At 46.4% G+C, this 27,565-nt stretch overlaps 1 protein-coding gene across 4 annotated transcripts in view; it reads left to right on the top strand.

Moving 5' to 3' along the window:
* The window catches only part of ccdc66 (coiled-coil domain containing 66), a 107,825-nt gene extending 81,473 nt beyond the window's left edge, over nucleotides 1-26,352 (top strand). For all 4 annotated transcript variants that reach the window (XM_070895292.1, XM_070895288.1, XM_070895290.1 and 1 more), the window contains 4 exons: nucleotides 2,394-2,452; nucleotides 17,610-17,851; nucleotides 23,661-23,788; nucleotides 24,978-26,352. In XM_070895292.1, the coding sequence (XP_070751393.1) occupies nucleotides 2,394-2,452; nucleotides 17,610-17,851; nucleotides 23,661-23,788; nucleotides 24,978-25,061 (513 nt within the window). In that variant the 3' untranslated portion in view covers nucleotides 25,062-26,352. The remainder of the gene's footprint in view (nucleotides 1-2,393; nucleotides 2,453-17,609; nucleotides 17,852-23,660; nucleotides 23,789-24,977) is intronic.
* The last annotated feature ends 1,213 nt before the right edge of the window (nucleotides 26,353-27,565 follow it).

The raw sequence follows: 27,565 nt of genomic DNA, 5'->3' as shown, positions 1-27,565 counted from the left end.
CTCCTGCTCCTATTTCTTATGTTCTTATGTTCTTATCCCACCCCTGCTCGTTCCAGAACTGTTACCTCTTAACTGCAAGCCTGTTCTGGGCACTGCTATGGGGGAATGGGGCAGCTGTGGATTTATGGTTATTTCTACTTGGGAGCATGCAGTTTGCTTTGAGCCAATTTGCACAAAGGGGATGTGCAATACAGGTGAAGCAGGCCCATCAATGCTCTGACTTGTAGATAGTGAAGAAGCAGCACTTCCTGCCACCCAACAGGAAATGTCCAGCTTGGGCCCATTGTAAAGCAGCTGAGCAAATAAATATGTCATTGTTACAGCTTTATGTAATACTGCTACAAAGGAAATATCTCGCATTGAGATGGATATATAAGAGGTATAATGTTGGCATCAAAGACAGCGAGACATATCACAGCTCCATTCAAATACACGAAGCTATCCCCCTTTCTCTTCCTTACATTCCCCGCTCTCTTTCCCCCCCCTCTCATCTCTCCCTCTTCCCCCCCCTCCCATCTCTCCCTCTTCCCCCCCCTCCCATCTCTCCCTCTTCCCCCCCCCCCATCTCTCCCTCTTCCCCCCCCCCCATCTCTCCCTCTTCCCCCCCCCCATCTCTCCCTCTTCCCCCCCCCCCCATCTCTCCCTCTTCCCCCCCCCCCATCTCTCCCTCTTCCCCCCCCCCCCATCTCTCCCTCTTCCCCCCCCCCCATCTCTCCCTCTTCCCCCCCCCATCTCTCCCTCTTCCCCCCCCCCCATCTCTCCCTCTTCCCCCCCCCCCAATCTCTCCCTCTTCCCCCCCCCATCTCTCCCTCTCCCCCCCCCCCCCCCCCCCCAACTCTCACTTTCCCTTCTCCCCCCCAACTCTCACTTTCCCTTCTCCCCTCCCCCATCTCTCACTTTCCCTTCTCCCCCCCCCCCCCATCTCTCACTTTCCCTTCTCCCCCCCCCCCATCTCTCCCTCTCCCTCTCCCCCCCCCCCATCTCTCCCTCTCCCTCTCCCCCCCCCCATCTCTCCCTCTCCCTCTTCCCCCCCCCCCCCCCATCTCTCCCTCTTCCCCCCCCCATCTCTCCCTCTTCCCCCCCCATCTCTCCCTCTTCCCCCCCCCCATCTCTCCCTCTTCCCCCCCCCCCATCTCTCCCGCCCCCCCCATCTCTCCCTCTTCCCCCCCCCCATCTCTCCCTCTTCCCCCCCCCCCCATCTCTCCCTCTTCCCCCCCCCCCCCATCTCTCCCTCTTCCCCCCCCCCCCCATCTCTCCCTCTTCCCCCCCCCCCCCATCTCTCCCTCTTCCCCCCCCCCCCATCTCTCCCTCTTCCCCCCCCCCCCATCTCTCCCTCTTCCCCCCCCCCATCTCTCCCTCTTCCCCCCCCCATCTCTCCCTCTCTTCCCCCCCCCCATCTCTCCCTCTCTTCCCCCCCCCCATCTCTCCCTATTCTCGCCCCCCCCCCCCAATCTCCCTATTCTCGCCCCCCACCCCCCATCTCCCTATTCTCGCCCCCCCCCCATCTCCGTGTTCTCGCCTCCCCCCCCCCCCCATCTCTCTGTTCTCGCCTCGCCCCCCCACCCATCTCCCTCTTTTCCGCGCCCCCCCCTCTCTTTTCCGTTCCCCCCTTCCCCTTTTCCGCCCCCGCTCTCTTTTCCGCCGCCCCCCCTCTTCCGACCCCCCCGCTCTCTCTTCTGCCCCCCCCTCTCTCTTAGCCGTGTATTCTCTATGTGAAGGTGAGAATGTGTACAGAAGGATTGCGAATGTGGCAGAGGGATAGAGAATCATGGGAAAATAGCTAAAGAAATGTCAAGATGCAGACAATTGCCGTGTCAGCATAAAAAGGGGTTACTAAGAATTGTGGTCAAATGCGAGTTACGCGAAAAGCAAAGTCAGGTATGAGTCAGACGAAAGATTGCAATAACAAGTGACCACAGATAGGGAAGGACAATGAAACAAAATTATAAACAAGCTAACACTAACGCCAGCCCAGATTAGGAGACTTGTCGCCTGCCATTGGACAGACTCGGGGGCGGGGGGTGGGGGGAGGTAGAAAAGGATAGGATGGACCAAGTGCTAATCAAATGTGTTCTGTTTTGAAAATGTATAACTGCTGTGTTTTCGCGCTGTAACGGGGCTTGTCCAGAGGAAGGTGAACAAGCTCTGACAGAGAGTGTTCCTTTGTCTTGACAAGTCCCGGCCGGAGAATCTTCAATAAAGGTCTTTTGTTTAAAAGACAACGAGGTGTTCGTGTCAGTGTATTCGCTGAAACAGATTGAGGGAAAAAGAATCCGTATTAACAAAGGTCCACACTCAAGCATTCAAAAAAAATAAAAATTGTGTAACTTTCAAATTGTGCAAATAATTGTTTGAAGTATTAAATAATTGGTTGGTAATAACTCTATTTACAGGAAGAGCCTGCCCCAAGAAGCAACTCAAACATTAGATTACCTGCTGCCAAAGATTACAGGTTGGTTTTGCTGAAGTTTTGATTAGATTTGGGGAATAGTGTTTTTATTGAGCTGTGACGAAAACTATATTGTGGAGAGCACAAAGTAGTTTAGTGCAGAAAACATTGAAGAGAATTGAGGCGGCAGCGTGTGGGAAAGAAACGGCTTTTGTGTAATGGGGAGTTCATTACTCAGCATCCGTAGTGGCAGAGAAATTGCTCTGTCTTTTCAGTTGAATGCTAGCACAGCTTTATCCCAGAGATACTGGCCTGAGCGAGAACACTGACGTTGTGCGCCTATCCTGCCAATGGATTTGCAGGATCCTGCGGAGGCAGCATTGGTGGTACTACTCCAGTGCTTTGAGGCGCCTGCTGTACATAGTCCGTGTCTTTGAAGCATATAGGAGGGCGGGAATCACTACTGCTCTGTAGACCATGAGCTTGGTGCCGGGTTTGAGGTCTTGGTCTTCAAATATCCTCTTCCTCAGGCGACCGAAGGCTGCACTGACACACTGAAGGTGGTGTTGGACTTCGTCATCGACGTTTGACAGTAGGCTCCCAAGATATGGAAAATGGTCCATATTGTCCAAGGCTTCGACATGGATCTTGGTAATCAAGGGACAGTACAGGTTGATAGAGAATCGTTGTCCGCTCTGATGGACGGGCCACATCGTCCGCATGCCCGATGTTAGACTCCCAAAACAAGCGCTCTACTCAGAACTCTGACGTGGCAAGTGAGCTCCAGGTGGGCAGAGGAAAAGCTTCAAGGACACCCTGAAAGACTCCTTGAAAAAGTGCAACATCCCCACTAACACCTGGGAATCCCTGGCCCAAGACCGCTCAAATTGGAGGAGAAGCATCTGGGAAGGCGCTGAACACCTCGAGCCAAGCGCAAACAGTGGCAGGAGCGCATGACAACCCAAGCACCCCACCCACCCGTCCCTCCAACCACTGTCTGCCCCACCTGTGACAGAGATTATAGGTCCTGCATTGGACTCATCAGTCACCTGAGAACTCATATTAGTGTGGCAACAAGTCATCCTCGACTCTGAGGGACTGCCTAAGAAGAAGATCGCAAAGATAGAGGTTTCTCTGCCGCTATGGATGCTGGGTAAACAACACCCCATTTGAAAAATGCCGGAACTGCACCGGACAAAACCACATCTTACTCCACCAGTATGTCAGGTTCTGATGAGCTTCTAACAATCCCCTACCCATCCCCCAGCACATTAAAAATTAGTATACTGCAGCACATGGAGAGAGGGGGTCTGGGACAGGGACCAGCAGTTCATTAATCTCTTTCTCTCTTCCCCCTTCCCCTCCCCCCCCCCCCCACCACCGACAATTTGTTTGGGATCTGGGATCTTCCAGGCATAAGGCCCTGCAGCAGATACCTCGCCCTGTGCAGGCTGCAGGTAGGAGAAAATCCCAGAGAATTAGCTAACTGGAGCAATTTTTCTTTTAAAGTTCTTGTTGTCAAATCCCTCCATGGCCTCGCCCCTCCCTATCTCTGTAATCTCCTCCAGCCCAACAACCCTCTGAGATATCTGCACTCCTCCAATTCGGGCCTTTTGAGCAACCCAGATGTTAATTGCTGCCACCAATGGTGGCCGTGCCTTCAGCTGCCGAAGACTTAACCTCTGGAATTCCCTCCTTAAAACTCTCCATCTCGTTGCCTCTCTTTCCTCCTACAAGACGTTACTTAAAACCTACCTCTTTGACCAAATTTTTGGTCATCTGCCCTAATATCTCCTTATGTGGCTCAATGTCAAATTTTCTTGTGAAGCTCTTTGCGTCATTTTACTATGTTAAAGGCACTATATGAATACAAGTTGTTGTTGTCGATAACATAAATCACTTGGGTTCAAAGAACAGGCAGATCGATTTCAGAATTAATGGGAAAATACTGACCAAGTTGAATCAGAAAAGAGATCTTGAGAGACCCATTGATTATGACCTCGAGATTAAGCATCGGCAGCTGTCAAAAAAATAAATGAGTTACATAACAAGAAGAATAGAAAGTAGACCAAAGAAGTAATCCAACCGTTAAATTGAATATTGGGCCCAGGTATTGGTCCCACCAAAAGTATTCTGTGCTGTTTTGGAATGAGCACTTAAAAGGATGAGGCTTGGCTGGAATAGCTACAAAAAGACTAGTGCTCAATGTTCCCCAGTTATTTGCATTGTTTTTTTGGCACGCACTGCTTTTTTTGGCCTAAATTTTTAAAATCCAAGTTTCCCCAAAGATTGTGCGCCAGCATAACTCAGTATTTTTTTTTTAGGTTAGTTTTTTTTGCGTGATGCCTGTCTCTGCCAGTTTTTCACATTTATGCAAGTTGGGCCAACTTACGTTTCTCCGAGGACGACGTATGTGACCACTCCCAAAAAAACCTTCTGGGCACTTAACAGCGCACATCAAAAAATCGATGCAGAATGACGCCATTGTTTTTAGGCGAAGTTTTGGAGGGAGTGAAGAACACATTAAATATGCATCATGAAGCTTAATTATTTTCAATCTTAAAATTCAGAAAATTGAAGTTTAATGCAATTCTTCAATTTTAGATTTTTTTTTCCCCCAAAGTGCCACACCACCACCTAACCTCTCCAAACCAGGCTCGATGGTAGGATCGTCGGCCGGCAGAATTGGTCCCTTGCCCGGACACTGGCTCGGCTTCAAAAGAAGCTGGGAGGGGCGGGTGCGGGCTGGGGCTGAGGGGTGGGGGGGGTGATTTTTCCTATTGTACATGCCCAGACCTCGTGTGGTCCATAGTAGGGCATCGACCTTGTGGAGAGAGACAACAAAGAAGCTTGTCCTGCTGTTTTGAGCTTCTTGCAAAGGTACAATTTAATCATGGGGGCAATACTAACAATGTCATACCTCGTGCCAGCCTTCTGCCTGATGATGCTATGGAGGAGACACTTGATTTGACGTCATCACATGAGGAACCTCAGAGCATGGAGGATGATGGGCAGGAGGACTTAACCACGTCTGGTATATCAAGACGGGCATTCATACCTGCAACCTAAAAACATAGAAAATAGGTGCAGGAGTAGGCCATTCGGCCCTTCGAGCCTGCACCACCATTCAATAAGATCATGGCTCATCATTCCTTCAGTACCCCTTTCCTGCTTTCTCTCCATATCCCTTGATCCCTTTAGCTGTAAGGGCCATATCTAACTCCCTCTTGAATATATCCAATGAACTGACATCAACAACTCTCTGCGGCAGGGAATTCCACAGGTCAACAACTCTCTGAGTGAAGAAGTTTCTCCTGATCTCAGTCCTAAATGGCCTACCCCTTATTCTTAGTCTGTGACCCCTGGTTCTGGACTTCCCCAACATCGGGAACATTCTACCTGCGTCCCATCAGAATCTTATATGTTTCTGAAATCCCCTCTCATCCTTCTAAACTCCAATGTATAAAGGCCCAGTTGATCCAGTCTCTCCTCATATGTCAGTCCTGCCACCCCGGGAATCAGTCTGGTGAACCTTCGCTGCACTCCCTCAATAGCAAGAACTTCTATCCTCAGATTAGGAGACAAAAACTGAATACAATATTCCAGGTGAAGCCTCACCAAGGTCCTGTACAACTGCAGTAAGATCTCCCTGCTCCTATACTCAAATCCCCTAGCTATGAAGGCCAACTTACCATTTGTCTTCTTCACCGCCTGCTGTACCTGTATGCCAACTTTCAATGACTGATGTATCATGACACCCAGGTCTCATTGCATCTCCTCTTTTCCTAATCTGCCGCCATTCAGATAATATTCTGTCTTCGCATTTTTGCCCTCAAAGTGGATAACCTCACATTTATCCACATTATACTGCATCTGCCATGCATTTGCCCACTCACCTAACCTGTCCAAGTCACCCTGCAGCCTCTTAGCGTCCTCTTTACAGCTCACACCGCCACCCAGTTTAGTGTCATCTGCAAACTTGGAGATATTGCACTCAATTCCTTCATCCAAATCATTGATGTACATTGTAAAGAGCTGGGGTCCCAGTACTGAGCCCTGTGGCACTCCACTAGTCACTGCCTGCCATTCTGAAAAGGACCCGTTTATCCCGGATCTCTGCTTCCTGTCTGCCAACCAGTTCTCTATCCACATCAGTATAATACCCCCAATCCCATGTGCTTTGATTTTGCACACCAATCTCTTGTATGGGACCTTGTCAAAAGCCTTTTGAAAGTCCAAATACACCACATCCAGTGGTTCCCCCTTGTCCACTCTACCAGTTACATCCTCGAAAAAATTCCAGATTTGCCAAGCATGATTTCCCCTTCATAAATCCATGCTGACCTGGACCGATTCTGTCATTGCTTTCCAAATGCGCTGCTATTTCATCCTTAATAATTGATTCCAACATTTTCCCCACTACTGATTTCAGGCTAACTGGTCTATAATTACCCGCGTTCTCTCTCCCTCCCTTTTTAAAAAGTGGTGTTACATTAGCTACCCTCCAGTCCATAGGAACTGATCCAGAGGCGATAGACTGTTGGAAAATGATCACCGATGCATCCATTATTTCTAGGGCCACTTCCTTAAGTACACTGGGATGCAGACTATCAGGCTCCGGGGATTTATCGGCCTTCAATCCCATCAATTTCCCTAACACAATTTCCCGCCGAATAAGGATATCTTTCAGTTCCTCCTTCTCACTAGACCCTCGATCCCCTAGTACTTCCAGAAGGTTATTTGTGTCTTCCTTCGTGAAGACAGAACCAAAGTATTTGTTCAATTCGTCTGTCATTTCTTTGTTCCCCATTATAAATTCACCTGAATCCGACTGCAAGGGACCTACGTTTGTCTTCACAAATCTTTTTCTCTTCACATATCTATAGAAGCTTTTGCAGTCAGTTTTTATGTTCCCGGCAAGCTTCTTCTCGTACTCTATTTTCCCCCCTTAATTAAACCCTTTGTCCTCCTCTGCTGAATTCTAAATTTCTCCCAGTCCTCAGGTTTGTTGCTTTCTCTTGTTAGCCACGGTTGAGCCACCTTCCCCATTTTATTTTTACTCCAGACAGGTATATACAATTGCTGAAGTTCATCAATGTGATCTTTAAATTGCCTATCCACCGTCAACCCTTTAAGTATCATTTGTCAGTCTATTCTAGCCAATTCACACCTCGTACCATCGAGTAGTGCAAGGAAGGTAGTGCAGGGGTCCCCTGTGGTCATCCCCCTGCAAAACAGATACACCGCTTTGAGTACTGTTGGGGGGGATGACTCATCAGGGGAGGGCAGCAGCAGCCAAGTTCATGGCACCGTGGCTGGCTCTGCTGCACAGGAGGGTAGGAAAAAGAGTGGGAGCGCGATAGTGATAGGGGATTCAATGGTGAGGGGAATAGATGGGCGTTTCTGCGGCCGCAACCGAGACTCCAGGATGGTATGTTGCCTCCCTGGTACAAGGGTCAAGGATGTCTCGGAGCGGGTGCAGGACATTCTGAAATGGGAGGGAGAACAGCCAGTTGTCGTGGTGCACATTGGTACCAACGACATAGGTTTAAAAAAAGGGATGAGGTCCTACGAAACGAATTTAAGGAGCTAGGAGCTAAATTTAAAAAGTAGGACCTCAAAAGTAGTAACCTCAGGATTGCTACCAGTGCCACGTGCTAGTCAGAGTAGGAATCGCAGGATAGCGCAGATGAATACGTGGCTTGAGCAGTGGTGCAGCAGGGAGGGATTCAAATTCCTGGGGCATTGGAACCGGTTCTGGGGGAGGTGGGACCAGTACAAACCGGACGGTCTGCACCTGGGCAGGACCGGAACCAATGTCCTAGGAGAAGTGTTTGCTAGTGCTGTTGGGGAGGAGTTAAACTAATATGGCAGGGGGATGGGAACCAATGCAGGGAGACAGAGGGAGACAAAAAGGAGGCAAAAGCAAAAGACAGAAAGGAGATGAGGAAAAGTAGAGGGCAAAGAACAAAAAGGGCCACTGTACAGCAAAATTCTAAAAGGACAAAGGGTGTAAAAAAAAAACAAGCCTGAAGGCTTTGTGTCTTAATGCAAGGAGTATCCGCAATAAGGTGGATGAATTAACTGTGCAAATAGATGTTAACAAATATGATGTGATTGGGATTACGGAGACGTGGCTCCAGGATGATCAGGGCTGGGAACTCAACATCCAGGGGTATTCAACATTCAGGAAGGATAGAATAAAAGGAAAAGGAGGTGGGGTAGCATTGCTGGTTAAAGAGGAGATTAATGCAATAGTTAGGAAAGACATTAGCTTGGATGATGTGGAATCTATATGGGTAGAGCTGCAGAACACCAAAGGGCAAAAAACGTTAGTGGGAGTTGTGTACAGACCTCCAAACAGTAGTAGTGATGTTGGGGAGGGCATCAAACAGGAAATTAGGGGTGCATGCAATAAAGGTGCAGCAGTTATAATGGGTGACTTTAATATGCACATAGATTGGGCTAGCCAAACTGGAAGCAATACGGTGGAGGAGGATTTCCTGGAGTGCATAAGGGATGGTTTTTTAGACCAATATGTCGAGGAACCAACTAGGGGGGAGGCCATCTTAGACTGGGTGTTGTGTAATGAGAGAGGATTAATTAGCAATCTCATTGTGCGAGGTCCCTTGGGGAAGAGTGACCATAATATGGTGGAATTCTGCATTAGGATGGAGAATGAAACAGTTAATTCAGAGACCATGGTCCAGAACTTAAAGAAGGGTAACTTTGAAGGTATGAGGTGTGAATTGGCTAGGATAGATTGGCGAATGATACTTAAGGGGTTGACTGTGGATGGGCAATGGCAGACATTTAGAAACCGCATGGATGAATTACAACAATTGTACATTCCTGTCTGGCGTAAAAATAAAAAAGGGATGGTGGCTCAACCGTGGCTATCTAGGGAAATCAGGGATAGTATTAAAGCCAAGGAAGTGGCATACAAATTGGCCAGAAATAGCAGCGAACCCGGGGACTGGGAGAAATTTAGAACTCAGCAGAGGAGGACAAAGGGTTTGATTAGGGCAGGGAAAATGGAGTACGAGAAGAAGCTTGCAGGGAACATTAAGGCGGATTGCAAAAGTTTCTATAGCTATGTAAAGAGAAAAAGGTTAGTAAAGACAAACGTAGGTCCCCTGCAGTCAGAATCAGGGGAAGTCATAACGGGGAACAAAGAAATGGCAAACCAATTGAACAAGTACTTTGGTTCGGTATTCACTGAGGAGGACACAAACAACCTTCCAGATATAAAAGGGGTCAGAGGGTCTAGTAAGGAGGAGGAACTGAGGGAAATCTTTATTAGTCGGGAAATTGTGTTGGGGAAATTGATGGGATTGAAGGCCGATAAATCCCCAGGGCCTGATGGACTGCATCCCAGAGTACTTAAGGAGGTGGCCTTGGAAATGGCGGATGCATTGACAGTCATTTTCCAACATTCCACTGACTCTGGATCAGTTCCTATCGAGTGGAGGGTAGCCAATGTAACCCCACTTTTTAAAAAAGGAGGGAGAGAGAAAGCAGGGAATTATAGACCGGTCAGCCTGACCTCAGTAGTGGGTAAAATGATGGAATCAATTATTAAGGATGTCATAGCAGCGCATTTGGAAAATGGTGACATGATAGGTCCAAGTCAGCATGGATTTGTGAAAGGGAAATCATGCTTGACAAATCTTCTGGAATTATTTGTGGATGTTTCCAGTAAAGTGGACAAAGGAGAACCAGTTGATGTGGTATGTTTGGACTTTCAGAAGGCTTTCGACAAGGTCCCACACAAGAGATTAATGTGCAAAGTTAAAGCACATGGGATTGGGGGTAGTGTGCTGACGTGGATTGAGAACTGGTTGTCAGACAGGAAGCAAAGAGTAGGAGTAAATGGGTACTTTTCAGAATGGCAGGCAGTGACTAGTGGGGTACCGCAAGGTTCTGTGCTGGGGCCCCAGCTGTTTACATTGTACATTAATGATTTAGACGAGGGGATTAAATGTAGTATCTCCAAATTTGCGGATGACACTAAATTGGGTGGCAGTGTGAGCTGCGAGGAGGATGCTATGAGGCTGCAGAGTGACTTGGATAGGTTAGGTGAGTGGGCAAATGAATGGCAGATGAAGTATAATGTGGATAAATGTGAGGTTATCCACTTTGGTGGTAAAAACAGAGAGACAGACTATTATCTGAATGGTGACAGATTAGGAAAAGGGAAGGTGCAACAAGACCTGGGTGTCATGGTACATCAATCATTGAAGGTTGGCATGCAGGTACAGCAGGCGGTTAAAAAAGCAAATGGCATGTTGGCCTTCATAGCGAGGGGATTTGAGTACAGGGGGCAGGGAGGTGTTGCTACAGTTGTACAGGGCCTTGGTGAGGCCACACCTGGAGTATTGTGTACAGTTTTGGTCTCCTAACTTGAGGAAGGACATTCTTGCTATTGAGGGAGTGCAGCGAAGATTCACCAGACTGATTCCCGGGATGGTGGGACTGACCTATCAAGAAAGACTGGATCAACTGGGCTTGTATTCACTGGAGTTCAGAAGAATGAGAGGGGACCTCATAGAAACGTTTAAAATTCTGACGAGTTTAGACAGGTTAGATGCAGGAAGAATGTTCCCAATGTTGGGGAAGTCCAGAACCAGAGGTCACAGTCTAAGGATAAGGGGTAAGCCATTTAGGACCGAGATGAGGAGAAACTTCTTCACCCAGAGAGTGGTGAACCTGTGGAATTCTCTACCACAGAAAGTAGTTGAGGCCAATTCACTAAATATATTCAAAAGGGAGTTAGATGAAGTCCTTACTACTCGGGGGATCAAGGGGTATGGCGAGAAAGCAGGAAGGGGGTACTGAAGTTTCATGTTCAGCCATGAACTCATTGAATGGCGGTGCAGGCTAGAAGGGCTGAATGGCCTGCTCCTGCACCTATTTTCTATGTTTCTATGTTACCTTTCCTTAAGTTCAGGACCCTAGTTTCTGAATTAACTGTGTCACTCTCCATCTTAATAAAGAATTCTATCACGTTATGGTCACTCTTCCCCAAGGGGCCTCGCACAACAAGATTGCTAAGATAACAAGATAACAAGAAGTGTCAGGAGGACTGCTTTGTCAGTTGAAGTGAAGGTTAAAGCTGCACTTTCATTTTATGCATCTGTATCATTCCAGGCCACAATTGGGGATGTGTGTGCCATTTCTCAACATGCAACACATCTGCATTCAGCAAGTGACTGCTGCACTATATGCCTGGAGGAATTACTATAAAGTTCCTCATGACCGCCCAGGCAGTATGTGAAAGGGCTGTGGCCTTCTCCAGGATTGCTGGCTTCCCAAAGGCACCATCATCATCATAGGCAGTCCCTCGGGATCGAGGAAGACTTGCTTCCACTCTTAGCATGAGTTCTTAGGTGGCTGTGCAGTCCAATACGAGAACCACAGTTTCTGTCAAAGGTGGGACAGATAATCGTTGAGGGAAAGGGTGGGCAGGGAGTCTGGTTTGCTGCACGCTCCTTCCGCTGTCTGCGCTTGATTTCTGCATGCTCTTGGCGACGATACTCTAGGAGCTCAGCGCCCTCCTGAATGCACTTCCTCCACTTAGGGCGGTCTATGTCCAAGGACTCCCAGGTGTCAGTGGAGATGTCGCACTTTATCAGGGAGACTTTGAGGGTGTCCTTGTAACGTTTCCTCTGCCCACCTTTGGCTCATTTGCCGTGGACGAGTTCCGAGTAGAGCGCTTGCTTTGGGAGTCTCGTGTCTGGCATGCGAACTATGTGGTCTACCCAGTGGAGCTGATCAAGTGTGGTCAGTGCTTCAATGCTGGGGATGTTGGCCTGGACGAGGATGATAATATTTGTGCGTCTGTCCTCCCAGGGGATTTGCAGGATCTTGCGGAGACATCGCTAGTGGTATTTCTCCAGCGTCTTGAGGTGTCTACTGTACATGGTCCACGTATATGAGCCATACAGGAGGGCGGGTATTACTACGGCCCTGTAGACCATGAGCTTGGTGACCGTTTTGAGGGACTGATCTTCAAACACTTTTTTCCTCAGGTGGCCGAAGGCTGCACTGGAGGCGGTGTTGGATCTCGTCATCAATTCCTGCTCTTGTTGATAGGAGGCTCCCGAGATAGGGGAAGTGGTCCACGTTGTCCAGGGCCATGCTGTGGATCTTGATGTTTGAGGAGCAGTGCTGTGCGGCGAGGACAGGCTGGTGGAGGACTTCTGTCTTACTAATGTTGAGCGTAAGGCCCACGTCGACTATGTCCTGGAGTTCAGCCTCTGTGTGTGCACAGACGCAGGCATCGTCCGCGTACTGTAGCTCGATGACAGAGGCTGGAGTGGTCTTGGACTTGGCCTGGAAACGGCGAAGTTGAACAGCTTCCCATTGGTTCTGTAGTTAAGCTCCCCGCTGGAGTGGAGCTAATCAACTGTGAGGTGGAGCATGGCAGCGAGGAAGATTGAGAAGAGGGTTGGGGCGATGACGCAGCCCTGCTTGACCCCGGTCCGGGCATGAATTGTGTCTGTGATGGATCCGTTGGTAAGGATCACGGCTTGCATGTTGTCGTGGAGCAGGCGGAGTATGGTGATGTACTTTTGGGGGCATCCGAAACTGAGGAGGACGCTCCATAGACCCTCGCGGTTGACCGCGTCAAAGGCCTTTGTAAGGTCAAAGAAGACCATGTATAAGTGCTGGCACTGTTCCTTGCATTTTTCCTGCAGCTGTCGCGCTGCAAAAATCATGTCCGTTGTGCCCCGGAGGGGACGAAATCCACACTGCGACTCCGGGAGGAGCTCCTCAGCCACGGGGAGAATGTACAGGGCTGCATTGATTGCACCCACATCGCCTTGCAAGAAGCACCTTTGGAGGATTTTGAGATATACAGGAAGAGAAAAGGCTTCCACTCCGTTAATATGCAGCTCCTATGTGACGACATGCATCGTATCATAGAAACATAGAAAATAGGTGCAGGAGTCGACCCTTCTAGCCTGCACCGCCATTCAATGAGTTCATGGCTGAACATGCAACTTCAGTACCCCATTCCTGCTTTCTCGCCATACCCCTTGATCCCCTTAGTAGAAAGGACTACATCTAACTCCTTTTTGAATATATTTAGTGAATTGGCCTCAACAGCTTTCTGTAGTAGAGAATTCCACAGGTTCACCACTCTCTGGGTGAAGAAGTTTCTCCTCATCTTGGTCCTAAATGGCTTGCCCCTGGTTCTGGACTTCCCCAACATTGGGAACATACTTCCTGCATCTAACCTGTCTAAACCTGTCAGAATTTTAAACATTTCTATGAGATCCCCTCTCATTCTTCTGAACTCCAGTGGATACAAGCCCAGTTGATCCAGTCTTTCTTGATATGTCAGCCTGTCATCCCGGGAATCAGTCTGGTGAACCTTTGCTGCACTCCCTTAATAGCAAGAATGTCCTTCATCAAGTTAGGAGACCAAAACTGTACACAATACTCCAGGTGTGGCCTCACCAAGGCCCTGTACAACTGTAGTAACACCTCCCTGCTCCTGTACTCAAATTCCCTTGCTATGAAGGCCAACATGCCATTTGCTTTTTTAACCGTCTGCTGTACCTGCATGCCAACCTTCAATGACTGATGTACTTTGACACCCAGGTCTCTTTGCACCTCCCCTTTTCCTAATCTGTCACCATTCAGATAATAGTCTCTCTCTGTTTTTACCACCAAAGTGGATTTATCCACATTATACTTCATCTGCCATGCATTTGCCCACTCACCTAACCTATCCAAGTCACTCTGCAGCCCCATAGCATCCTCCTTGCAGCTCACACTGTCACCCAACTTAGTGTCATGTCAATTGATGCAAGATATCCTGGGAGCACCCATGATGTGTTCATCCTACGCGAGAGTGCTATATCTGCCATGTTTCAGCAGCAGCCAGAAGGGTAGAGTTGGCTGCTGGGAGACGAAGAGTACGGTCTCGCCACCTGGCTCAAGACGCCCCTACGCGTAACCCGGACGCGAGCTGACTGGGAATACAATATGTCGCACATTGCGACACGCAGCATAATAGAGAGGACCATTGGCATCTTGAAACAGCGTTTCCGATGCCTGGACCATTCTGGAGGCTACTTGCAATATTCCCCTGAGATTGTCGATCATTTCACTGTTGTGTGCTGCATGCTGGATAACTTAGCCATCATGAGGCAGCAGCAGCTGGTAGTAGAAGGCCCACCTGAGGTGAGAGTGGCTGATGTTGAGGAGGATGAAGATGCCATGCAACTACCTGAACCTGGAGCACAACGGTGGAAGAAGGCGGGCCATTGTGCCTCTAACGATTGCTCGAGCCTTGCGCCAGCAGCTCACCCGTGAACGCTTTGCTGCCTGATGGCTCAGCAGCAACTATTCCAAATGGACCATGTTTACTGTTTGGACCTGTTCCGTAATGATGTGTTGTGTTAATGGAACAAATAATGGAAATGATTTTTCTTTACTTCAAAAAGTTTTGTTAATAATGGAACAAAGAATGGAAATGATTCAGTTATAATTTAAAATATATTTATTCAAAAGTTTAACAAACACTTGTTAGTACTTAACTGCAAACTTTAAAGTTTGATACAAGAATATTTTTATTAAAGTTATGACTTACAAACTTAAACTTGTAAATTTACATAACTTACAAAAAAACTCTTAATTTGAGAACAGTTACAACAGTAACAACAATAATAATAACAGCAGCAAAGAAAGGCTGCACCCATCTCTCCTCCACCTTCTTCTAAGACTGCCCGCCACGCTTGGTCTTGTTGACTCCACCCCTGCCCGCAGGCAGTGGTGCAGCATTTCTCGGGTTGATACCAAGCTTATTCTTTTGAACATCTTGCGCAGGCGGTAATGTGGAAGACCCGGCTTGGGCCTCTTCAGAGGCTGGTCTGGGGATTGGAGTGGGAGTGGCAATTGATTCTGTCAATGGGCGCAGGGTCTGGGTGTGTTCCCTTATTGCAGCAGCTAACCCTGACATTCCCTCCCTCATGTTCCCTGACAGTGACTCAACTTCCTCCAACATTCCCTCCCTCATGTTCGCCGACAGTGTATTAGCTACCTGCGACATTCCCTCCCTCATGTTCACTAACAGTATAGTCAACTGCCTGTAACATTCCCTCCCTCATGCGCTGTCAGTGAACATCAGCTACCTGTGACATTCCCTCCCTCATGTGCCTCGCTGCATCCCACTGGGACCTGCAACCTTGGATGATGGGGCTCTGGGTGTGCCTTGCTGCACCCCACTAGATTCCCCAGCCTCGGACTATGGGAAACCATGGAATGTCCCATCAACACTCGTACCACTCAGGAAAGGGGTTGGCACCTCAATGGGTGACACCTGCACCTCCTCCAGAGGGAGTACAACAGTGGGGGCTTCATCCATATTCTCCCCCTCACCCCCATGCTCTTGGTCTGAAAGATGTTCTCCTCTTCAGGCTCGTCCGCATCTGAATCTTCTGCTGCATTGGCTTCAGCTGCGTCCAGGTTGGCCTCAAGTTCTGCAAAATATAACAGAACAGACAAATGGTTAGCAACAGAGGAGGGGGCAGGGTGGCATGAGTAGGCTCACACAGCGTAGGCAGCAGGCTGATTTGAAGGACCACGATGAATGATAGCACATTGCATCAATCGAAACGTAGCTGACGGAGACATCTCTATAAACCAAAGCATGGCTAGACCATGCAGTACGTAGCATTTAGCAAAGCCAGACTGTGGAATTTGCAGGACTAACCCTCTCCCTCACCTCTGGGCCCAGCTTGTGCAGTGGTGGTTGCTTTTCTCCAGGCCGGACCCATCAAATCAGTGACCCTGTCTTTCAAGGGTGTCAGTGGGTACAGATTTGCCGGGCCTCCTCCTGTTCAAGTTCTTTCCCTTTTGTTGTGTGCCATCTTCCTCTGCAAAGATGAAAATGTAACTTTTTAAGAGAGGGTATCTTTCTGCTGGGTGGGACATATACAGATGGTCACATTTACAATTGCAATTCCAGTGAATAAATTAAAATATTACTTACACCAGCTAGTTGACCAAGGTCCTGCCGCTTTTTGCACTGGCCTCCAGACCTTGGGGTGGTCACCATTGCACAGTAAGTCATCTTCAAGTTGGTTCTAGCATTTCTTCATTTCTTTTGGTGAAACTTTTATGTGACCTCTGCTGGTGTCCAGCTCGTGCCATCTGGCCTCAATTACAGTAACCAGTGCCTTCACTTCATCGTGTAAGAAATTAATTGGTTCTTGAGCCGCATTGCATCTTGTATGGCAGCTCCGATTTTTCCACTGAGAATTAAAGTTTTTACACACAACTGGTTCTTTAAAAATGGCCGCATGCAGACCGGGAGCTGTACTGGGCACGTGTGCCCATAGCAATCACATCAAAAAACGCCTTTTTTCCCCCTGCGCGTGCGCAGAAGAAGGGGGGGGTACTTCGTTTTTTTGGCGCAGACATTAGGCTCCACACCATTCCCCTGCCCCCGGAGGTAAAGGACAGGCTGCGTGGCGCCAATTTCAAAAAATAGAATGGGGAAACTTGCTGTTATTTTTTTTTGAGTAGTCGGTGCCCAAAAAAAACAGGCCTATCTCTTGTAATGCGCCAAAAAGCGGCATTGGGGAAAATTGAGCCCCTGGATCTAGAGCTCTTGTTGGAAAACAGAAGACTTGAGACAGAATATGATTAGGTATTCAAAATAATAAGGTTCAGAGATTTAGAAAATCAACCAGTACTCTTTGTATTGGCATACGACAGCAGAATGGGGGAGTTAATTCAAACTGAGAAGTAGATGATTCAGACAGAAGGTAAAGAAACATTACAGAGACAGTAGTTAGTAAATTGTTATATTATGCACTCGGGACAAGAAAAGACCATTGGACCCATATGCACTTAATCGGGACAGCTTACGGAGGGAGATTGTAGAGGCAGGTAATTTAGATATGTGAAAGCAACATCAAGCAAGCACCTTGATGAAAAATGCACTACCAGCTACAACTGCTATGATAGTAGGAAAGTACACGAGATGGACCTATGGTTTTTTTCAACACACTTTGTGTTTCATGCTAAGCTAAGACATCTGGCTTTTCTAAAATGCAATATGAATTGTAGTCCATATCTGAAGTAAACAATTGCTACTTCACAGCAGAAGTAAAAAAAATGTACTAGAATGAATGAAAACAATTTTGTGAGAATAAATGATGTAATTAGAAATGAAGATTTAATAGATGTTTTCTTTCTGTAGGTGTGAATCTCCACCAGTTCCTGCACTGAGGAACAAACAGCTCCAAATGGAGCAGCAGGAGCTCCATATAGTTCAAAATATGAATACAGGGGAATGGTGCCGAAGGGCTCTATCTGCTAATGATAGACCACCATCATCCAACTTTGTTCCTTATGTGCGCACAGATGAGGTGTATCATTTGGATCCTGATGCCCCAATGTCGAGGCCTTCAACATGTGACCCACAGTACAAGCATTGCAATGGTATTTATGCAGCCTTGTTTTTAATTTAGGAGCTCAATCAAAAAGTGGTAAACACATTGGGCTAGAAATTTGGCAGGTTTGCACCTATTTATCGCCATGGCAAAGCTGAAAAAGTAAAATTTTTTTGGCACTAAACAAGTCGCACAAAATTTAGCGTCTGGACGGAAAATTCGACAGCGGTTTTGTGCTGATGCTAAAAATTATCGCCCACCCATATTTTTTGCCGGTTTTTGTGACGTCAATTGGCGTGCAACGCTGCGCTATCGCCGGCGGGGGGTTGGAAAATTTGCCGATATCGCCATTTTTACCGCCCACCCAAAAATGCGCCTGAAAAGATCAATTCTTACCAGGTCAGATCCAGGGAGCAATCGGCGCTAACAGTGCCATCTTGAAAAATGGAGCTATTCAGTACATAATAGGATTGGAGGAAAGGCTGCCTTTTGCACACTGAGCTTTATGTAAGTTCATGATTCATTTTTAAGGACTTTTTACAAAAATGGGGACTATAATGTCTCTGCCATTATTCCTGGCTGATTTTTCTATGCAGCATCGAGCTGGAAGAAGGCTTATTCAAGAGCATTTTGAGCGTTATGAGCTCGCAGACGTATTGGGAGGAAACCTTAACCCCCCCCCCCCCCACGCGTTTACAGGGAACAGCGCTCATACCTGCAGCTGTCTGAGGCACAGTGCGTTTGAAGGCTGCGCTTCTGAAAAGAGGTGGTCACAGAGATATGCCAGCTGATAAAGGCAGACCTGCAGCCTACCAGCGGGAACAGGACTGCACTGCCCGTTGAAGTGAAGGTGACTTCTATGCCTCCAGCTCCTTTCAGGCTTCAGCAGGGGACAGATGCTCCATCTGGTAGTATGTTACACATCACTGCATTCACCAGGTGACTACTGCACTCAGGATGGACTTTATAAAGTTCCCAATGACTAAGGAGGCACTGAATGAAAGGGCTATAGGTTTTGCACAAATTGCTGGCTTCCCCAAGGTTCAGGTTGCCATTGACTGTACGCACATTGCCCTGCGAGGATCCAGTGGTTTACCGAAACTGAAAGGGATTCCACTCACTGAACGTACAGATCGTCTACGACCATACTCAGCGCATCATGGCAGTAAATGCCCAATTTCCAGGGAGCATCCATGATGCTTTCATCTTGCATGAGAGCAGTGTCTCATACCTGTTTGAGCGTCAGCGATAAGGCCAGAGCTGGATGCTGGGGTACAAAGTTTATGGCCTCGCCACCTGGCTGATGACCTCCCTCCGGAACCCTCAGACACAAGCCGGGCATCGCTATAATGAGAGCCTTGCAGCCATACACAAAATCGTCGAACAGACAATTGGAGTGCTCAAGCAGGGCTTCCGATGCCTGGACCACTCTAGAGGCTGCCTTCAATACTCCCCTCAGCAGGTCTCTTGAGTTCATCGTGGCGTGCTGCATGCTACACAACTTAGCCATCATGAGGGGACAGGATTTGCCACTGGGGACTGCAGGACCACCTCAGGAGAGAGGGGAGGAGGAGGAGCCTGGCGATGAACCCATGCCACCACCACAGAGAAGACCTCACGGAGCTTTCGCCACTGCAAAAGCCTTGCGTCAGCAACTCATAATTCATCACTTTGCTTGAATAGTGAACAGTTTGACCGTTGCCTGCCCACTCAATCCCACTATGTTGACTACCCCCCTCTTATTCTGCAAATGCGACACTACACAGGAATGGCTGTGGTAAACAAAATAATTAATTAAACATACAGTAACTTGAATAAGATTTATTAAACATTGTAAACTTAATTTGGAAACTGGAATAACATTTATTAAACATTATTGTGAACTTTTATAACTTAACAGAATTGGGAAACTTTAAAAACTTTTATAAAATAACAACGAAAGAACAACCCCTGCACCGAATGTCATTTGCCTCTGGCCCCTCCTTCTCTTCCCCCCCCCCCAAATCCCTCACGTCATGACTGTACCCAAGGTGATACCAAGGCGTCATGCAGCAACGTGGCCAGAGTCCTGCTGTAAAAGGGGGATAGACAATGGAGACCCCATGTGTGGATCCCCTGGAGAAGCTCGGGGTATGGAAGGCCCGGCTTCTGAGGGGAAAGGCTCTTGCTCGGCCTCACCACTCACAGATGATGTGGGTCTGGGTACTGTAACACTGGGGACTGCAGTGCCAAAGGTCGAGACCATCAATTGCGCAATGCCATTGACAGCCTTGATGTTCTCATGTGTCGCAGTGACAATGCAACGTGCCCTCCCTCGAATCCGCGGATAGTGCCGCAATGCTTGTGGAAAAACCACCCAAGACCTCCAGGAGCTATCGGCTGAGCTGGATGCTCTCCCCTGGCCAGTCTCACCATGTCCAGGTGTGCCTGTCTGTCATCCTCCGGAGAGACGGCATATGGAACTCAACCTGGATCCGGGGTCTCGGATTGGGCAAAGCCCGAGAATGTGTTTTCCTGGCCACAGCTAAAAGAGGTGTTGATTGCAACAGCACCCCCACCGCCCCCAGAATAACTTCACGTGTTTCCTCCCGTGGAGGTTCATCGTCCTTGGAGTCTTCGCAGTCCCCTCCTGCACCCCCACATGATTGGCGAATGTGAAGCCTCCTCATCTGAAAATAGAAAACAACAGATGAGGGGTTAGCAGCAGGGGAGGGGACAGGGTGACATGGTGACATGAGGAAGGTCACATAACACAGGCTCATTTGAAAGGCCAGCGCTACTACATTATATGTAGCCCACAGACACTGCATCACATTGCCCCAACCCAGCCCGGGGATATTGCAGGACTTTGCCCTCAGTTTCGAACAGGGGATCGGCACCCCCCGGGTAGTTGACCTCCCTGAGGCACTGATCAGAGCAGCCACACACTCCTCCAGGTCCGTTAACGGCAGTGTCTGGGGTGGACCATCGCCCGTGCGCCGCTGCTCCCGGCGGTTGTGCGACAACTTTCCCTGCACAGAAGACAGTTGGAATGGTTACCAGAGGGCCCTTCTGCTCTTGTGCCACACACCGATAGCCATCAAAGCACTTATACCATACTGTGTGCATTTAACACAGTCCTCTGTTTAATGGTCCTGGTAGTTGCATGTGGTTCATGAGGAAGACATCGCAGTGCAGAAACATCTTTTAAGATGTCAAAAAGCAGTCTTACTAATGTGTAACGATCATTCATGGCAAATAAGGTGCAACACTCAGCCTACCTATACCAACATGTGTCAGATTTACAATTTAAGTAATGAAGGAGTGCATGAATAAAAATATTACTCTGATGAACCTGCAATGGTCATTGAACTTTTTCCAACACTGCTGATGGTGCCCCTTTATTATTGACTGAGGAAACCTCTGCCACGCTGATCCACAGACTCCTTCGCACAGCTGGGAGGGGTTTCCTGCACCCCTCCTATTAAATTCCCCCATCTGCTTTGCACAGCTACAATGAGGGCCTCGTTTGCCTCATAACTGAACTTTTGGGTTCTCTGCCTGCTGAAGTCCCCTTCCAGTGTGGCAGCTTGCTCTGTAAAAAAATAGCTGATTCAGCCTTGGTTGTACTGCGAATGCGGCCTGACAGCTGACCAGAATCACAGGAAGAAGAAAAAAAAATCGGCGGAAAAATAAATCTGATAAAGAAAAATTTGCGCATGTGCAGAACGTTGGTTTTATTCTTTTGTTCGATCGCAAATTTCAGCTCCGATGCCCAAATTCATTCGTGCAAGGCCAGATTTAGCACTATTGCGATCACTGGTCACCGTTTGGCGAATTTTGCAACGTCCAGCGATAGCGCTACCCCTGTGCCCCCCAAAAAATACTGCCACAATTATTGCTCAAAAATGGGCAAAATCGCTAAAACCTGAATTTCTAGCCCATTATACAACTGGTCACCAGCTTTGCACATACACCTGCTGGGGGTCATGGCTTCCGTTTCTCAATTTGGTTTATTCTTAAAACTTCTGCATTGCCTCTCTTGGCTTATTGACCAAACTGTGTAACAGAGGGTATCAAGGATAAGCGAGTGTATCCGGGATAGTTTCCTTGAACAATATGTTGCAGAACCAACCAGGGAGCAAGCTATCTTAGATCTGGTACTGTGTAATGATCCTCTAGGAATGAATGGCCATAGCATGGTTGAATTTCAAATTCAGTTGGAGGGTGAGAAAGTTGGATCTCGAACCAATGTCCTAAGCTTAAATAAAGGAGACTACAAAGGTGAGGGCAGAGTTGGCTAAAGTGGACTGGGAAAATAGATTAAAGTGTAGGACGGTTGATGAGCAGTGGCAGACATTTAAGGAGATATTTCATAACTCTCAACAAAAATATATTCCAATGAGAAGGAAAAACTAAGAGAAGGGATAACCATCCGTGGCTAACTAAAGAAATAAGGGATGATATCAAATTGAAAATAAGGGCATACAAAGAGGCCAGAGGATTGGGAAACTTTTAAAAGCCAGCAATGAACAACTAAAACAATAATAAAGAGAGGGAAGATAGATTATGAAACTAACACAAAATATTAAAACAGATAGTAAGAGTTTCTACAGGTACATAAAAAGGAAAAGAGTAGCTAAAGTAAATGTTGGTCCCTTACAGGATGAGACTGGGGAATTAATAATGGGGAACAGGGAAATGGCAGAGACTTTGAACCAACCAAAATTATTGCAAATTGTGAAGAGGACACAAAAAATCTGCAAAGGGATATAGACAGGCTAAGTGAGTGGGCAAAATTTGGCAGATGGAGTGTAATGTGGGAAAATGTGAAGTTATCCACTTTGGCAGAAAAAATAGGAAAGCAAATTATAATTTAAATGGAAAATAATTGCAAAGTGCTGCAGAACAGAGGGACCTGGGAGTCCTTGTGCATGAAACACAAAAAGTTAGTATGCAGATACAACAAGTAATCAGGAAGGCAAATGGAATGTTGGCCTTTATTGCAAGGGGGATAGAGTATAAAAGCAGAGAAGTCCTGCTACAACTGTACAGGCTATTGGTGAGGCCACATCTAGAATACTGCGTACAGTTTTGGTCTCCGTATTTAAGGAAGGATATATTTGCATTGGAGGCTGTTCAGAGAAGGTTCACTAGGTTGATTCCTGAAATGAGGGGTTTGACATGAAGATAGGTTGAGAGAGTTGGGCCTCTACTGATTGGAGTTCAGAAGAATGAGAGGTGATCTTATTGAAACATATAAGGTAATGAGAGGGCTCGACAAGATGGATGCAGGGAAAATATTTCCACTCATAGGAGAAACTAAAACTGGGGGGGCCATAGTCTCAGAATAAGGGGCCACCCATTTAAATCTGAGATGAGGAGGAATTTCTTCTCAGTGGGTTGTAAATCTGTGGAATTCTCTGCCCCAGAGAGCTGTGGAGGCTGGGTCATTGAATATATTTAAGGCGGAGATAGACAGATTTTTGAGCGATAAGGGAATAAAGGGTTCTGGGGAGCGGGCAGGGAAGTGGAGCTGAGTCCATGATAAATGGCAGAGCAAGCTCGAGGGACCAAATAGCTTGCTCCTGCTCCTATTTCTTATGTTCTATTCTTTCAGTAACTCCATTTTAAAATGTATATAGTTCTGTTACAACTTGTAAATTCCCAATCTCAGAAGGTACAATTAATCAATTTTAACAACACACCCAGAATGCAATAGATTAGAGGGCAAGTCTTGTGGGTTCCAATATAAACACAAGGTAAATGATGTCTATAGTAAGAATGCACTGCATTATTCAATCATCTTTTAATTTGGGAAACTACAAGTCCAATTTTGACTAGGTATACCCAAGTTTTCTACTGCATCCTTTTTTCAGTTATAGATGACCTGCAGCATCAAAGTTATTGTTCAGATAATCCAAGAGATCCTCTTCTTAACCCTGATCTGGTGAGAAACCGGGAACGACAGCAAGCTATTCTCAAAGGGCTTTCAGAGCTTCGACAGGTAAGACTCATTCAATATAGCTATATTAATGCACCTCTATAAACTTTAAAAATTGTATCTTTCAACATTCTATTTCCCCCTCATTCTGCTGTCGTATGCCAATACAAAAAGAGTAGTGGTTGATGTTCTAAATCTCTGAGCCTGATTATTTTGAATATCTAAATCATATTCTATTCTTCTATTTTCCAACCAGAGCCCCAGATCCCATTTCCAGCAATCGTATTGATCATCACAACTACTGATTCATTGCAAAACCAAATACAATCAGATGTGACGTGAGATTCAGCACATTAGCTACCATCTTGCTCAGTATCTCTGTTGCCAACTGAAGGAGTGGCTTTTCAGTCCTGACTCTCAGTTTTTATACTTCCGCTTGACAGAAACTTCCGCCTCCCAACCTCCACTGCCTCCTTTCCCCTCCACACATTGTAACTCCCACCCAGTCCTGGTCCAGTGCTTGGCTCCAGACAGGTTCATCACAGACCCTCAAAGTAGGCTGCAACATTGAGCGAGCTCCATAAAACAAAATGGCCCCGACTATAACAGCACTAGAATGATAACACAATTTTAAACTGCTAGGCTCTTACTAAAACCATTAATACTTGATTTACACAGTGCCATTTGGTGACACCCACAAAGTACTGAAGAGAAATTATACAATATAATACAAAAAACCCAGTAACAGGCGACAAACATGGGAGCTTAAAAGGGAACGACTAGAGAAATATAAAGCATGACTTTTTTTTAAAATAAGTGAAAAGGTCAGTTAATTTTGGTCAAGATAGGATGACTGAATGGATCAGACAGGGAGGTTGCCAGTCTTGATCAAGATGATGATTGAAGCAAGTCGGAGGACTGAATGCATTAATGGTACCGGTTGAATGTAACCTAATGAAATAATGGGAACAGGTAGCTTTGAAAGGTACAATTTCTGAGGATGCAATTTTGTCAGTCAATAATTATGGGGATGTGTGTTTAAGGGGAGGGTGTATAAAGGTAAACCTGGAAAATCACTTTTTAAAGAATAGCAGAGATGAGTAGATGCTATATTTTTGTTTGGAGACCATAGTGACAATTCAAAGGTGAAAGGGTAAAAACATTGCAATGAAGAATTTGCATTTTAAGTATTAATATACAAAAACTGCAAGTACAATTGCCTGAAATCAATATCCTTCTCCTTTATTTCTAGGGTCTAATGCAGAAACAAAGGGAGTTGGAAACAGGTCTAACATCCAGTCCTCTACAATATTCAGTACCGTCTCAACATTTATGATCAGTTAGAAGCACTTTTACCCCACCCCCCTCCAGGCTGCTAAATGATATCCTCAAACTATTCAAGATGAAATAGTTAAAGCACTTTGATAGCACTAGATGTCTGTAGCCTGTTGGAAATTATTGTAGGCTGCTATTTAAACATTTTTTGTCGGTGGTATCCTCAAAGTTGAAATATGAGAATACGTGAAGGATACATCCATGGTCAGGCAGTACTCAGTTGTATACTTCGTGATATATAGAAAGTTGTGTACTGTTAAGTGGCACTACACAAAGAAGGGACTTGCATTTACAAAGCACCTTATCAAACATCTCGGGATGTCGCAAAATACTCCACATACAATCATTTACTTACAAGGATGGTGGCGATCTTTGGCAGGTTCCTACAAGCTGAACAGGAGGTTAAGGAGCATCATGGCACATCATTTACTGATGCAAATGACAAGGGAGGCTGCTCGATTATTTGATAGTATTTGGGAGGGATGTATAGAGTTGGCAGCTTCCAAGTCCTCTTTGTTTATGCCTTCCCAAGTTGAGTAAAGTGGTGAGAGGGGCTGAAGGAAACTGCTAAGTTTCTTACTCTCAAATATTTTATACTTGTTCTCAGGATGTGGGCAATGCTGGCAGGGTCAGTTATTGCCCAACTCTTATTGCCCTAAGGTGGTGGTGGGTCTCTTTCTTGAACTGCTGTAATTATTGTGTTTTGAAGCTCCTACAATGGTATTCGAGTGACCTTTGTACTCACATTTATTTTCTCAAAAATCCATGTTTCTATCGTGTTCCTTAATTTATGGTAAAAATGCCTGATGTTTCCCTTAATTGGCATACTTATTGATAGAGCATTAATTATAGGGTTTTCATTTCCCAGTGGCAGAATGAAGTGGATTTGAAATAATGGGGAAAAGATTTGCATTTATGAGGGAAAAATAAGCAGCCAAATCGCTTGCGAATGGATGCCTATGCCTTCCAGTAGCCAATCGCACAGTTACAGTGCCAGAGTTCAAAGGCAAGTTGCTTGCCCACTCTTTGCCAGGCAATGAATAGTGGCATGAAGGGACTGAAAGAGCTAGGAGAATATAAAAATGGCAGATGCATATTCCACAAACATAAATTGAAACTTACTGATTGTTTTAACTACCTGTAATTGAGGCTTTTTAGGTAAAATATTAAGTGTTGACAAGTTTTTACAAAAGATTATATTTAAAGAGAACTTTAATTTTGTGTGACGCTCAATTATCCATGTTGTTTTATTTATTTATAAGCATTGTGTTAACTGTACAGAGTGAAATAAATAGTGCCAATGATCTTAGTTACAGTTGTAATGTCTGTGATTTTTAAGGTTCCTTTATAATCAATTATTCTATTTATCTATTTATTATTTTTCTCTCTAGAAAGATGTATTTTCTTCCTCCTATCCGCTTCTATGCTGAGGTTTCTCCAGGTGCCTCTCCACAGCAGAGATAGAGTGGGAGTTGAACTTGTGCTGTATGTTAAATCGTGTTTCTACTCCAATACCATGTGCTAGCATGCTATTGAACATTTAAATACATGTGTCTCATCCATGGCAACTTTGAGGAAAACAGCAAATAAAAATGTAATACTCTTGAGGCCATATCCAAGAAGATGCAGATTAAATCTATACTGTTATGTATTTAACCCTTGGCAACCTGTATCACACCATCACCAGAGGATCTACCTGTTGGTGGCCCAAGGGATCCCAGCATCCCTTGCGAGCACTGTATATAACCAAGCCACCAACGCGGTACCCACACTCTGGAGTCTAATTAAAGGAGCTAAGGTCATACTTACTCATTGCTTACAGTACTCAGTTTTATCCTTTATTATGAGCGTAACATTTGGCGACAAGATAACGAACAACCGCGCGAAAATGCAAACAATTGGTATCCTGGTGAAGTTCTCAGAAGGGGACAATTGGGAGGCCTTCGTGGAGAGACTTGACCAATACTTCGTGGCCAACGAGCTGGAAGGGGACGAGAACGCTGCCAAATGAAGGGCGATCCTCCTTACCATCTGTGGGGCAACAACCTATGGCCTCATGAAGAATCTTCTAGCTCCGGTAAAACCAACAACCAACTCCTATGAAGAATTGTGTACGCTGGTCCAGGAGCACCTAAATCCTAAGGAAAGTGTTTTGATAGCGAGGTATCGGTTCTACACGTGTCAACAGTCAGAGGGCCAGGAAGTGGCAAGCTATGTCGCCGAACTAAGGCGCCTTGCAGGACATTGCGAATTTGATAGATTCCTTGAACAAATGCTGAGAGGCTTTTTTGTGCTTGGCATTGGCCATGAGGTAATCTTTTGAAAACTATTGACTGTTGAAACACCGAATCTGATCAAAGCCATAACGATAGCCCGGGCATTTAGGTCCACCAGCGATAACACCAAACAAATTTTGCAGCATAAAGAGGTTTCGGCAAGTACTGTGCGTAAAGTAATGTCATTTTCGAGCAGGAATATACCATGGCAGAACGTACATGCTGGCTG

This window comes from Pristiophorus japonicus, chromosome 12, assembly GCF_044704955.1.
Source record: "Pristiophorus japonicus isolate sPriJap1 chromosome 12, sPriJap1.hap1, whole genome shotgun sequence".
NCBI lineage: Eukaryota > Metazoa > Chordata > Chondrichthyes > Pristiophoridae > Pristiophorus > Pristiophorus japonicus.
The sequence above is the reverse complement of the archived record's forward strand: the minus strand, read 5'-3'. Positions and strand labels throughout refer to the sequence as shown.